Source organism: Oppia nitens, unplaced genomic scaffold (assembly GCF_028296485.1).
Source record: "Oppia nitens isolate AA-2021 unplaced genomic scaffold, nextdenovo-longstitch-racon4-pilon3 scaffold3_pilon_pilon_pilon, whole genome shotgun sequence".
Lineage (NCBI taxonomy): Eukaryota > Metazoa > Arthropoda > Arachnida > Sarcoptiformes > Oppiidae > Oppia > Oppia nitens.
Genome location: NW_026533221.1, coordinates 353,988 through 366,774, shown reverse-complemented (window position 1 = coordinate 366,774; position 12,787 = coordinate 353,988). Strand labels below are relative to the sequence as shown.

The following is a 12,787-nucleotide window of genomic DNA, read 5'->3' as shown; positions in this document are numbered from 1 at the left end:
TTCGCTTTGGCCGACCCCCCTTCCCCTCAAGTGCGAACGTAATATGTGAACCACGCCTAAACTATTTTTAAATTTAAAAAATATATATATTTGTGTTTTAATATTTTATAGGGTATATTGTACTGGAGTTATACTAAACACCAATTGGATTATAACAGCTGCACATTGTGTTAAGTATGATAATGCTATCAAAAAAATAAGGCGTCGTTCACATATTACGTTCGCACTTTTTACGAAATCTAGACCCACTCACTCCCCTATGTTCGCAATTGTTCGCATGTAGTCATTTAAAAAAATTACGTTCGCTTATCCCTAACCGCTAACCCCCCACCACAAGAAATAAGATATTATCTAAATGCAAACGTTCTTAAAATCTATACCCCTCCCTCCCCCTCGTTCGCATAAGTTTGCTTTGGCTAACCCCCCTCCCCTCAAGTGCGAACGTAATATGTGAACCACGCCTTATTTATTACATTATATTAATCTTTTTAAAGTTTTTGTTGTTGTTGTTGTTAGTAATATTATGCGCGTTTAGTTTATATATATATATATATATATATATTATATAAAAATAATTTTTAAAACTAGTGTGTGTGTGTGTGTTTATATTATATAAATTTTATTAATTGAATTAGATTTTAATAAATTAATTTTTGTAAATTAATATATATATATATATATATACTGTAGTTCCGATCACACAATAACTGTGCGTACAGTTCAGGATAGCAATGATAATAGTCATACATATGGTGTAAACCAATGGTTTATACATCATCGCTATAAGGATGATCTCAAACAGGTATATATAATATTATATAGAGATAACTATAACACTTAATAAATAAAAAAAATTTTACATTTTATTTATTTTTTAAAAAATCAATACTCATATTTAAAATTTTTATAAAATGTATATATTTATTTATATACCGCGTGTTATAAAAATAATAAATTACAGTAACTATAATATTTACTATACTTTAATAAGGCCAATGATTTATAGTGTTAAATACTAAAAAAAAAATTAAAATAATCAAAACTAATACAGGCTATCCTAAAAAAATAATATATATATGTATATTGTATATAATTAAATTATTTAATTAAAATTGCCTATATATATAAAAAAAAATTTTTGCCTAATGTATATATATATATATATTATATTAAACATTAGACAAATAATTAAATTTATTATTTGTTAGTTAGTATTGTAGTAAATTATATATATATACTGTATTTAAATTAATTAATCACATAAAACAGTATTTTGATATCGCATTACTGAAATTGGATTCACATATACTGATCGCACATACGGCCGGGTATTATACGGTAAACGGTATTTGTTTGCCGGAGAAAAACATTGTTAACATCGATGACGAGTTGGCACTGGTGGCTGGTTTTGGTTACATTGATCGGGGAGTCAGTAATCCGGGACCATTGAGAACCGGTTGGTTAAAGTTGATGAAAGCATTTAGCAATAGTACAGATATATGGGGCGCTCGGATCATAGCATTTAGATATCCGATTTATAGTGGAACGGCTACTTGCAAGGTATATATATATATATATATATATATACTGTATATTATATCAGGGTTAAGTAAGGAGGTAAGGCCAAAATACACCCCCCCCCCCCCTAAGATCAAGAATTTAGGGTTTTACCCCCCCCCTCCCTCAGACTTTTTGACTAAATTGGAAAAATTGTCGCTTAAAAACGAGGAGAAATTAACGCCCCCCCCCCCCCCCCCCGCTAAAATCTTAGAAATTTTACCACCATTTTCCTAGGAATTTATACGGGAACTTTATGAAATTTACATGGGAATATTCGGGAATTTAAAGAATTTTGAGGGCATTTTCTCTTGACCCCCCCCCCCCCCTTCACTTGATTATGGATTTTTGAAAAAATTGTTGTTTAAAAATGTAATAAAAATCTACCCTCAAGATTTTTTCGAAAATTTTTGTAAATTTCACCCCAGTCTACCACCTCCCCTCCCCCTTAAAATTTAAAAGCCTTGCTTAACCTTGCTTAATATATATATATATATATATTATAGCAAACATTTTCCCTATTTTATTATATATATATATGATATATATATTTGTTAATAATTAATAATAATAACAATAATTAGGGCGATTCTGGCGGACCATTAGTTCAAAATGTTTTAAGTAGCGATAGTATTGATGGCCAGAATCGGGCCGTACTTATCGGTGCGAGTAGCAGTTTAGCTGTAAACCCGCCGATCGGTTATTGTTTTAATCCCGATCCCACTACACAAATGCTATTTATACGTATATCAAAATTTATTGATTGGATTGTTAATACTGTTTTAAACAATACTATCAAATAATTAAATTAATTCAAACAAACATATGTTTACCATAACATATATATATATATATATTTATTTATATTATAATATTTACAAATTTTGTTTTATATAAATTACAACAAATTGTTTTAACAACAAACAAAAATTAATTATAAAAATGTATTATATTTTTATTATATATAAAGTCACTTTCATAACCCCTTTAACTGGTTTTTTATTAATAACTCAAAAACTAATTTAGATATTTAAACCAAAATTTTATGAGAAACATGGATTTCTGGAACGTACAGTTTGATACTATAAATTTTAATAATTAATTGCACAGGTAGGCTAGCTCTGGGAGGTGTGATATCTCARAAACTATAAAAGATATACAAAAATTAAAAAATGAATAATATACTAGGTCAAAAATAAATTTAGACGTGTTTCAGGATTTTTTGATAAAACTCATGGTTTATTCATAAATTACGTTTAAACATAAAATTGTGCAATATTCAAAATTGAATATTTCAATATTGTATTAATATAATAATATTTAATTAATCACAAAATATTCTATAATTAATTAATTATTTAAAATAAAAATATCAATTTTTTATAYTATAAAATTTTTAGTAAAAAATAAAAAACAAATATTAGAAATAAATTTCAATGTAAATAAGATAACATTTAATTAATTTGATGAAATTTATATCTGGTATGACCACTGGTATTAGCAATTATTTGTTGCATTCATTTGGCATAGAATTAATACCAGATATTAATTTCATTAAATTCGTTAAATATAATCTTATTTACATTGAAATTTATTTCTAATATTTGTTTTTTATTTTTTACTAAAAATTTTATAGTATAAAAAATTGATATTTTTGTTTTAAATAATTAATTAATTATAGAATATTTTGTGATTAATTAAATATTATTATATTAATACAATATTGAAATATTCAATTTTGAATATTGCACAATTTTATGTTTAAACGTAATTTATGAATAAACCATGAGTTTTATCAAAAAATCCTGAARCACGTCTAAATTTATTTTTGACCTAGTATATTATTCATTTTTTAATTTTTGTATATCTTTTATAGTTTCTGAGATATCACACCTCCCAGAGCTAGCCTACCTGTGCAATTAATTATTAAAATTTATAGTATCAAACTGTACGTTCCAGAAATCCATGTTTCTCATAAAATTTTGGTTTAAATATCTAAATTAGTTTTTGAGTTATTAATAAAAAACCAGTTAAAGGGGTTATGAAAGTGACTTTATATATATATATTTTAATAACAATTATTAAATTTAATTCTATAATAATAATAATTAATTTTATTCAAATATATATTATAGGTATATTCATAATCAGCAATAATAACCAATATTAAAATATAGATAATTTATTGTAATTTTACTAACAAACACAACAAAAATTTATTAAAAAAAAAAACATTTTATAACCAATAAATTTGATTATTATTTTTTTTTTAATTTCAAATATTTTAAACAAATACAATATCTAACAGTTTTATAAAATAATTTTTTTTTATAAAGTATTATATGGGAAATATCAAACTTTTTTTTATTATTCATATTAATTGATTTGATCTTTCAATTCATATGTTGTTGTTGTTGTTGTTGTCGTACCTGAAGTTCAATCAAATTGTTTGGTCCACACCTGATGTTGTTGTCGTTATTGTTGTCATCAAATGTCTCAGCATTTCTATCACTAATAGTTTGTCCGAAATTGTTGTCCATATTTTGATTGGCATTTTGTGCAGTAATTACTGTATGTTTGCGATAAATGATGACAACTATCGCCGATATTAGCATTAATGCCATTATTATGCATAAGACAAGTGTAATCGCATTTGATTTTGACATCTATAGGATCTGTTTAAAAAAAATTAATTAATAAATTTACATTATAAAACAATATTGATTATGATTTTGAAATATTTTACTATTAATTGATTTTTTTTCAGAAAAAATAACAAAATAATTTTCTATATAATTTTTTTAGTTAAAAAAATTTTCTCATATATTTTTGTTTAACTACACTTAATTATCAATACATTTATGAATATTTATTAGTTATATACTGTATTAATAGTATATTTTATAAAAATAATAATATTAAAACAACTTATTGTTTATGAAAAATTCCATATTATAATATTAATTGATATTTTTTTAAATATTTGTTTAAATATAAATAAAAATTATTTGTTTATAAATTTTTAGTTTAACAAACTTTCTTAATATGTTTTTATAAATATTACTATTAGTCATAATTATTCGTAATTGTAATCAAATATATTTAAATTTAAATATCTAAAACTATTTTTTAAAAATATATTTCACTCTTTAGTTAAATAATTATTGAAAAAAAACAAATCAATAAAAAATTATAATGCTTTTAGAAAAATATTTTTAAAAAATAAATTTGATAAATAAAAATAATATGTATATAATCTTTAATACACTAATAGGTAAATAAAATTATTAATTTCAATGTTTGTTAACTTTTTAAAATTACATTATTTTATTTTCTATTTAATTAATTATTTAATTTTTGTAATATTTATAAAAAAAAATAGAAAAAAGTAATCAAATATTTTTTTAAAAATTAAATTTGTAATACAATAGTATAATGTAAATATTTTCAACTATTAATTATCAATTAAGAAATTTAAAATTATTTTTTAATTTTTTATTGTTTAATGTTTAAACAATATTTATTTTATTTAGTAGTGTTATATAAAATTTGATAATAAATTATATTGTTTTTTTTTTGGTAAATTTATATACTATTAAAAATCATAAGATTTAATAGAAATTTAATATATATATTTTTTTAAAATATATAAATACTAATTAAAAGATACATACTTATAATAATAAACTAGTTGAGAATGCTAGAAAGCATTTCCATACGAACTCCTAATCCAAATTAAAAATTAAATTAAAATCGAATGATTAAGTATGACAAAATAAAATCAACTATAGTCATGTGGGGAAACAAATCACTCAGTATCACAGAATAAACTTTAGTAATATGGAGTATCAAATGATTCAGTATAAAAAATAAACTCAAACAATTCATAGAGTATCAAATATCAAAAATAAATTATATTTACTATAAATATAACTTAAATTTAAAGAGTATCAACTCAAGCTTATTTAAGATATAAAAACTTGTTTGCTAATATCATATAACTTATTTTTAATGTTTAATTCCAATCCAAGAATTAAATATTAATTTTAAAATTTTTTTACTTTGGCCGCCATTTTATATACGTTCTTAAAGATATTAAATTTTTTATACAAATAACTATATCTTATTTTTGAGGCTATTTAAATTTTTATTTATATTTTTTTTTAATTTTTTTTTATTTTGACCGTCATTTTCTGTTCCCGACGATATAAAAATTTTAATGCTAATTCCTTATGCTTGTTTTTGATACTTTATTTAAATTATATTTTTAGATAAAAAATTTTTAAACTTTGGCCGCCATTTTCTCTATGTTCCTGAAGAGATATCAAAATTTTAATTCTGATCCCCTATATCTTATTTTTGATGCTTAATCCAAATCTGATGTCAAAATTTGAAAATTTAATCAAATGCGGAAGGACAGACAGACAGACAGACAGACAGACAGACGGAAGGACAGACAGACAGACAGACAGACAGACGGAAGGACAGACAGACAGACAGACAGACAGACGGAAGGACAGACAGACAGACAGACAGACAGACAGACGGAAGGACAGACAGACAGACGGAAGGACAGACAGACAGACAGACAGACAGACGGAAGGACAGACAGACAGACAGACAGACAGACAGACAGACAGACAGACAGACAGACAGACGGAAGGACAGACAGACAGACGGAAGGACATATAGAATTCAGATTTCAAAAGTTTGTGATAATTTTAAACTATAACTATTTAGAGAAACAAACACCTCTATAATACAATTATTTTTGCACACAATAAAAACAATGCAAACATCTCTACTAACAACTACTGTAATGTTTATTATTTAGTAAAACGTTTTTATTTACATATTATTTCAATTGAATTGAATTGAAATAAATTAAATAAAAACATAAATAAATATTTAGTAATTGTTTTATTGAATTAGTTATTGAATTAATAATATATAAAAAATATATTTATTTTTTTAATTGATATTTAAGTTTTAAATTTATTTATTTTTTTTCAATTTTTAAATAAATTAAAAGTAAGTATCGATTAGTTTGTTATTAATTGTTGTCAAAGATTTGATGTCCAAAACCATAATCACTGACTAATAAATCATTTTCATCAGCGATAACAATGTCATCGTCAGCGACAGCCGCCGCCGACTCCTGTCCGGCGGGCAGTGGTCTGGACTGTACTAATGCCAGCCGCGGCGTATGGTTAGTAAAAGTACCGAAATATATGGACAATCGGTGGCAAAAAGCGCAGCCGATGAGCGAATTGGGTCGTCTGAAGATCAATAAGTATGTGTGATGTGTCTGTCTGTCAATTGATTGATCCAAACAATTGATACTTAATTTGTTTTTTTGATTTTAACTGATCCAGAGGTTCAAATGGCAAACCGGAAATCCTATTCAATTTATCGGTCGAGTTGACCAAAACAACTGATACAAAATCAACCGATGCTCTCGAGTTGGCCGCCATTCCCATTGAACATCAGTTTTCCATATCAGACATCCAAAGACAAACTTTGGCCGTATTTTCGCAAAGCAATGGTATTTAAGTGTTTGGTTTTTAATTGATTTCATTGATTGATTGATTGATTGGGCAAATGGTTTGACAATCCATTTGTTTTGTTTATGTGTGGATCTAATGATAACTATAACTAAACAGATGACTCGTCCGTTGGATTGGCACTCGAAGGACATGTTGTCCAGAAAGGCGAATACCGGCCAATAAGTAACGACAGGTACATGAATCTGAAGATGTGTGCCATCAAACAGGCCTCGCAGCCGACCCGTACAGTAAAACAGTTGGAGAAAGCGGTTACCAATTTCAAGCCCATCTCGCAGCACAAGACAGATGTAAATGAATTGTTTTGTTTGTTTTTTGGGAACCGATTTGATTTGACTTCTTTATCCCACACGATATCATAGGTGGAGTTCGAACTGAAGAAGAAAGCCGAAGGCAAAAAGTCACGCGAAGACAAAGACAAAGTTATGGATGTATTGTTCAGGGCTTTCGAGAAACACCAGTACTATAATATCAAAGACTTGGAAAAGATTACTCGACAACCAGTTGTATGTTTTGTTTGTTTAGTTTTTTTTGTGGATTAAATTATTGTCTTTTAATTGTTTTTTTTGTTGTTGTTGTCTCTCTTTCTCTCTTTCTCTTAACTAACTAAAAGCCATATCTGAAAGAAATCCTAAAAGAGATGTGTGTTTACAATCCGAAGAATCCGCACAAAAATATGTGGGAATTAAAGCCAGAGTACAGACATTATAATCAAAGCCAACAGTCGAAGAGTTGAAACAATTTTTTTGTTGTTTTGTTTGAAAAACTAATTTTTTTTTTGAAAAAAAACAAAGATTTGTATTATAAGTTATTTTGACCGAAACTTTTACCGAAACACTTGTATACTATATATTGTTTTTTAAATGATTAAACAAAATGCAATGATATTATCATTTTATATATAGTTTTCATATTATAAGGTATTACTACTGTATATATGGTATATATAAAAAAAATTAATTTAAAAATTTTTCGTCAAATACTTAGCGCACTTCACACACACAAACATAAAAAAAATTATAAATAAAACAAACAATTTGAATAAAAACATATTAAAAAAAATATTTAATGATTTTTATTGTTTTTTTTTGTAAAAAAATATGATTCATTATATTTACAACAACAAAATGAATATTTTTTATATATATACTGTATATGTTTCACACAAATGTTTTTTTGTTTGTTTGCAGATTAAAAAAAATATTTTAAAAAAAACTTAAACTCAAATAAAAAACAAAAATAATAATTACGGTATATATTGATAATAATAATAATAAAAAATCATAATAAAATTATACAAAAATTTATATTCATATATATATATATATATATATATCAATTTAAAACTTTATAGATTTCTTAGCCCTGGATCTGGTCACCCGTTCGGCCTGTTTTTTGATGAGAGAAAAAACAAAATTAATTAATTTTTATTAATATATTTTGTATTAGTATTAGTTATTACGTGTGTGTGTTATGATTGACATACAAAAAGAGAAATCAATTACAGAGAGAGAGAGAGAGAGAGAGAGAGAGATAGTGAGAGACACTTACGGTAGGTATGGGAGAGATGGGCGACGAGTACAGGCTTTTGAGGGCCGGTCTCTTCCGCCGCGAGCCCTCAATAGTGTCTCTTATTAAACACTATTTAAGAGAAAAAAAAACAAATAATCAAACAAATGAAGACAACATTTAAGATATAAAAAACAAAACAAATAATAATAAAGAAAAACATGTCTTCTGGGGCTTACCTCTTGAGATGTCCTATTGTTTTCAGTCGACGAACTATTGGTTTGATGTTGTTTTCGTTTGGTTGTCTTTTTTGCCACTTTTTTCGTCGAAAAGATAGCGTCGCCGACTTCATCGTGAGCTGTATCCGATCGCTGCGATGATTGAGATGACTGGACGGCTTCAATGGTTTTCTTTGTGGACGTGAAAAATGATTTTAAAGTTTTTTTTAAATATATAAATATTACAATCAATTGATTGATTACAAATACTGTAAATACTTACATCCATTGATGTGTCCATCGCTGACAGATAACGTTTCTCAATGGATGTGTTTAAGTTTGGTTTAGGTTTTCTCGAGGAATATTTGGCCGACTTTTTCGATTTACCAGTTGTTGTCGATGTTGTTGTAGTAATGTCACCATTAGTGTCAACAACACTAGACATCGTATCCTCTAATTTGGTCGACATTGTTGTTGTTGATGAGGCAACTGATGATGAGTTGTTCGAAGACAACGACTTCGATGTCGGCTTAACATTGTTCTTGAATAGGGCTTCAAAGTTATAGTCACCGGCAGTTCGGAGCTTATCCTGCAGTCGACTCATCTCTTCTTTCAATTGGCTGATAGTTTGATCCCTTTCGCAAGTAATCTTACGATTCATATCGATTATAATCTCTTTTTCGGTCAACAACTGTCTAAATCTGACGATTTCATTATCATTTGATGAAAGCTTATCAATCAATTGTTGATATTCTAATCTATTGACATAATTATCAGCGAAATTCTTGTTAGGAGATGTTGAAGTGGTAATCATTGGCGTCAAAACTTTAGGTGATGTAGAAGTAGTAGTAGTGGTCATCAGTTGTTTAGGTGAAGTGCAAACATCAGTTGTTGTTGTTGATGGCGATGTCGACACACATTTATCTAACTTTTCAATGATATCAGTGTTGTTGTTGTTGATGACCTCACAACCGGGACATTGGGTATCACATGAAACTGATTTATCGCAACTGAAATTAATCTGAGAAAAACTGGTCGACTTATCGGACATTTCAACGACACCTGTTGTTGTTGACTCCACTTCCATATCGGTCACAGATGTTTCGCAATCGTTTGATTTGATTATCGATGTTTCGACGGCTTTGTCTATCATCGATATGTTTAGTGCAGCAGTGGATGAATCAGTTGTTTCAACGACAACAACATCCATAGTAGATGTATTCATATCTTTAAAGTGCTTTTCATTGTTGTTGTTGTTATTGTTTATGTTGTCATCGGTGGTGATAATCGACTCGAGTTGTTGCTGTGAACGCAATGATTCCAAGTTCTTGATAATCGTCTCTTTTTCGGCCAAAACTCGATTAATTAGTTCCACTTCTGTCAGTGCCTTATCTTTCTCTTCCTTTTGCCGGCAAATCTCTTCATTCAATTCAAATAATTTTGTCTCCATTCCAGTCAATCGGCTCTGGAGTTCTAGTCTTTCTTTTTTGTGTAACTCTTCGGCACTCAACAAACGCTGAGTCATCATCTGTTCCAATCGTTTCTTGGATTTATCCTTTTCGTCGGCAATTTCTTCCATTTCAGTAATCAAATCGTTATAATCGTTAACCACTTGACGCCGAACTTCAATCTCAAAATCCATATTATTTATCTCAGCTGTCCTTAGCTTATCAGTTAGTTCTTCGACTTTCAATCGAAGAGTTTCTATCTCTTCTGCATTCAGATTCAGTTGACTAATATCTTGAGCTCTTTGGGTCAGCTCCTGAATGGTTGTATTGAGATCATCGTCACTGTCCTCATCGTCTTCATCTTCTTCTTTAATCGATTGAATCATCGAAATCGATGGCTTAGTTGGTCTCAAGTGTGCAAACTTTGACCACTGTTCCGACGATTGCATCCAAATCTGTGTCAATCGTTTAAGTGAATCCTGTAGTTTGTTTTGTTCATCTTCGCGAGTGACCACTAGCTGTGAGGCAACTCCAGTAAACTTCAGTGCAAACAGTGTTTCGTCGAACAGATCGGGCGACGGATTCAAATTGGCAATCATTGCAGCGGTTCCGCTACCACTCAGATACGGCTGAAAGACTTTTGTCAGTTTAGAGTCGCGAAAGTTGACAAAACGTTTTTTCATAGACGGATCGTTTCTATTGTTGTTGTTGTTTTGGTGGTGAAGATAATCAAATCAATTAATTAATTAATTAATGTAATAAAATATATAAACAATAACAACAATACTAACTCATATTTTTGATTGTGTCGGATACCGCTGATGACCCGACTCAGTGACAGCAGCGAACCGTTGATATTGCCGGCCTCGCGGATCCGATCGCCGGCATTGTTGGCCTTTTTGCTTCGTTCAGCGCCGGCTAAGTCGCAAATCGATAGACTAAATCATAAATAAAAAAAATTAGATAATAGTTATCAATAGTTATTAAAAAGTTATCAATAGTTAGATAATTACTTAAAAATCAAAAACAAAACAAAAAAAATCTGTCAAATACTTACTGATTCAGATTGAAAGCAATCTTCTGGTCGATAGGATTACGATAATTAGTTATCAATGATATACTGAACGCACAGTGCGAACGACTGGATGTCTTATTCAGATTAGTCGATGAAATGTGTAAATTGTTTTGACCGAAAAGCAAGACTTTGTACGCTTCTTCAGCACTGCCGACACATATCTGACGCAAACCCGATATATAATAGTTTTCATTCCTGTCTCTAATGAGCATAATCTTCGGTTTACGTTCGTCTTCGACATCAATGGCCAACAAGTCTTTGATGTTTTCGTTGTAGATCTCGTAGAATGTAATCCAAACCGAACACCTGATTCCTGTTGAGCTATTGTTTCTGAATGTCGAATGTAAGACATCGTTCCATACCATCGAAGATGATTGTGAATGACTGCTACCATTAGTAGCTGATGTACTATTGATTACCGATATCTGCGACCGAAACGAATTCATATATCCTTCAAAACTTTTGTCACTATTTTCAAAGACAAACTGACGAATACGTTCTTCCATTTGTCGATCGGTTTCCGTTAGACACTGACATTCGCCAAACGTTTGCGGCTTAAGACTGGGTACTTGTCTATCAATTTTATTGCCAATAACTTCAAATATACTGTTCAATGCCCGGGGAATCACTCCCGGATTGGTTGTCGATCCGCGCATTGTATAGGATTTCCCACTCGATGTGATACCGTAGGCAAACAGCAGACTATTTTGTCCGCCAAGAAATCGCTGGACAATCGGCAACGCAAACGCCTCGTAAACAATCATTTGGTTATCACTTTCATCGAAAACGTGCGAAAATGTAAACCGTTTTCGTTCGGTTTCGACACCAAATTTGCTGGCATTACTGCCCGCCGGCGGACAAACTTCTAGTTTACAATTGTCGACCACTTTATAGTATTCGTTGCGCTTATGGACACCAAATTCACTAACCGATCGTATCCTCAGATAAGTCTTCAGCGTTTCATTCTTCGTCATCGACATCGGCTGTTGATCTTCACTGAAAACAATCGACGGCTTATGATCTTTGAACAGATTTCTGGTCACTTCGTCGGCATTACATTTCGTACCATTCAATAGATCGTTGACATCCACTTGCGGTGTCAACTCATCCATATTCTTGAGAGAGAGAGAGAGAGAGGAAAACAACCCAACACTTGATGGACACAATTCAATGGTTATACTACTGAAGACAACAAACAGACAGACAGTAAACACATGAATACTAACTATTAGATCAAATGAATGACTGAATGATTGGATTTTTTTTTTCTTCACTTCAAACAAACAAAACGTTTCAATTGATTTTGAACTCAAACTATACATTGATTTGATTGGTCTATGATTTCAAACAAAATAAAATGTTCAGATTATATTCAAAACCATAACAATAATTTCAATATAAGATTATACAGTATTA

General features: G+C 29.2%; 2 protein-coding genes and 1 long non-coding RNA gene across 3 annotated transcripts; 2 read left to right on the top strand and 1 right to left on the bottom strand.

Annotated features, from left to right (window-relative positions):
• The first annotated feature begins 109 nt into the window (after nt 1-109).
• Nucleotides 110-1,432, top strand: LOC128958590 (uncharacterized). Its single transcript, XR_008484557.1, has 3 exons — nt 110-174; nt 691-802; nt 1,270-1,432. It is a non-coding gene; the product is annotated as an uncharacterized LOC128958590 (long non-coding RNA).
• Nucleotides 1,433-6,564: 5,132 nt separating this feature from the next.
• LOC128957641 (general transcription factor IIF subunit 2-like) lies at nt 6,565-7,952 on the top strand. Its single transcript, XM_054303442.1, has 6 exons — nt 6,565-6,588; nt 6,676-6,850; nt 6,933-7,102; nt 7,221-7,411; nt 7,484-7,627; nt 7,735-7,952. Exons 2-6 carry the CDS (start codon nt 6,684-6,686, stop codon nt 7,855-7,857), a joined length of 795 nt encoding a protein of 264 aa, XP_054159417.1. The 5' UTR covers nt 6,565-6,588; nt 6,676-6,683; the 3' UTR covers nt 7,858-7,952.
• A 509-nt stretch (nt 7,953-8,461) lies between these two features.
• Nucleotides 8,462-12,683, bottom strand: LOC128958943 (kinesin-like protein KIF20A). Its single transcript, XM_054304909.1, has 6 exons — nt 11,354-12,683; nt 11,088-11,234; nt 9,132-10,992; nt 8,870-9,040; nt 8,673-8,762; nt 8,462-8,509 (listed from the first exon to the last, which is right to left on the bottom strand). The coding sequence occupies exons 1-6, from the start codon at nt 12,481-12,483 to the stop codon at nt 8,462-8,464; spliced, it is 3,447 nt and encodes a 1,148-aa protein (XP_054160884.1). The 5' UTR covers nt 12,484-12,683.
• Between the last annotated feature and the right edge of the window lie 104 nt (nt 12,684-12,787).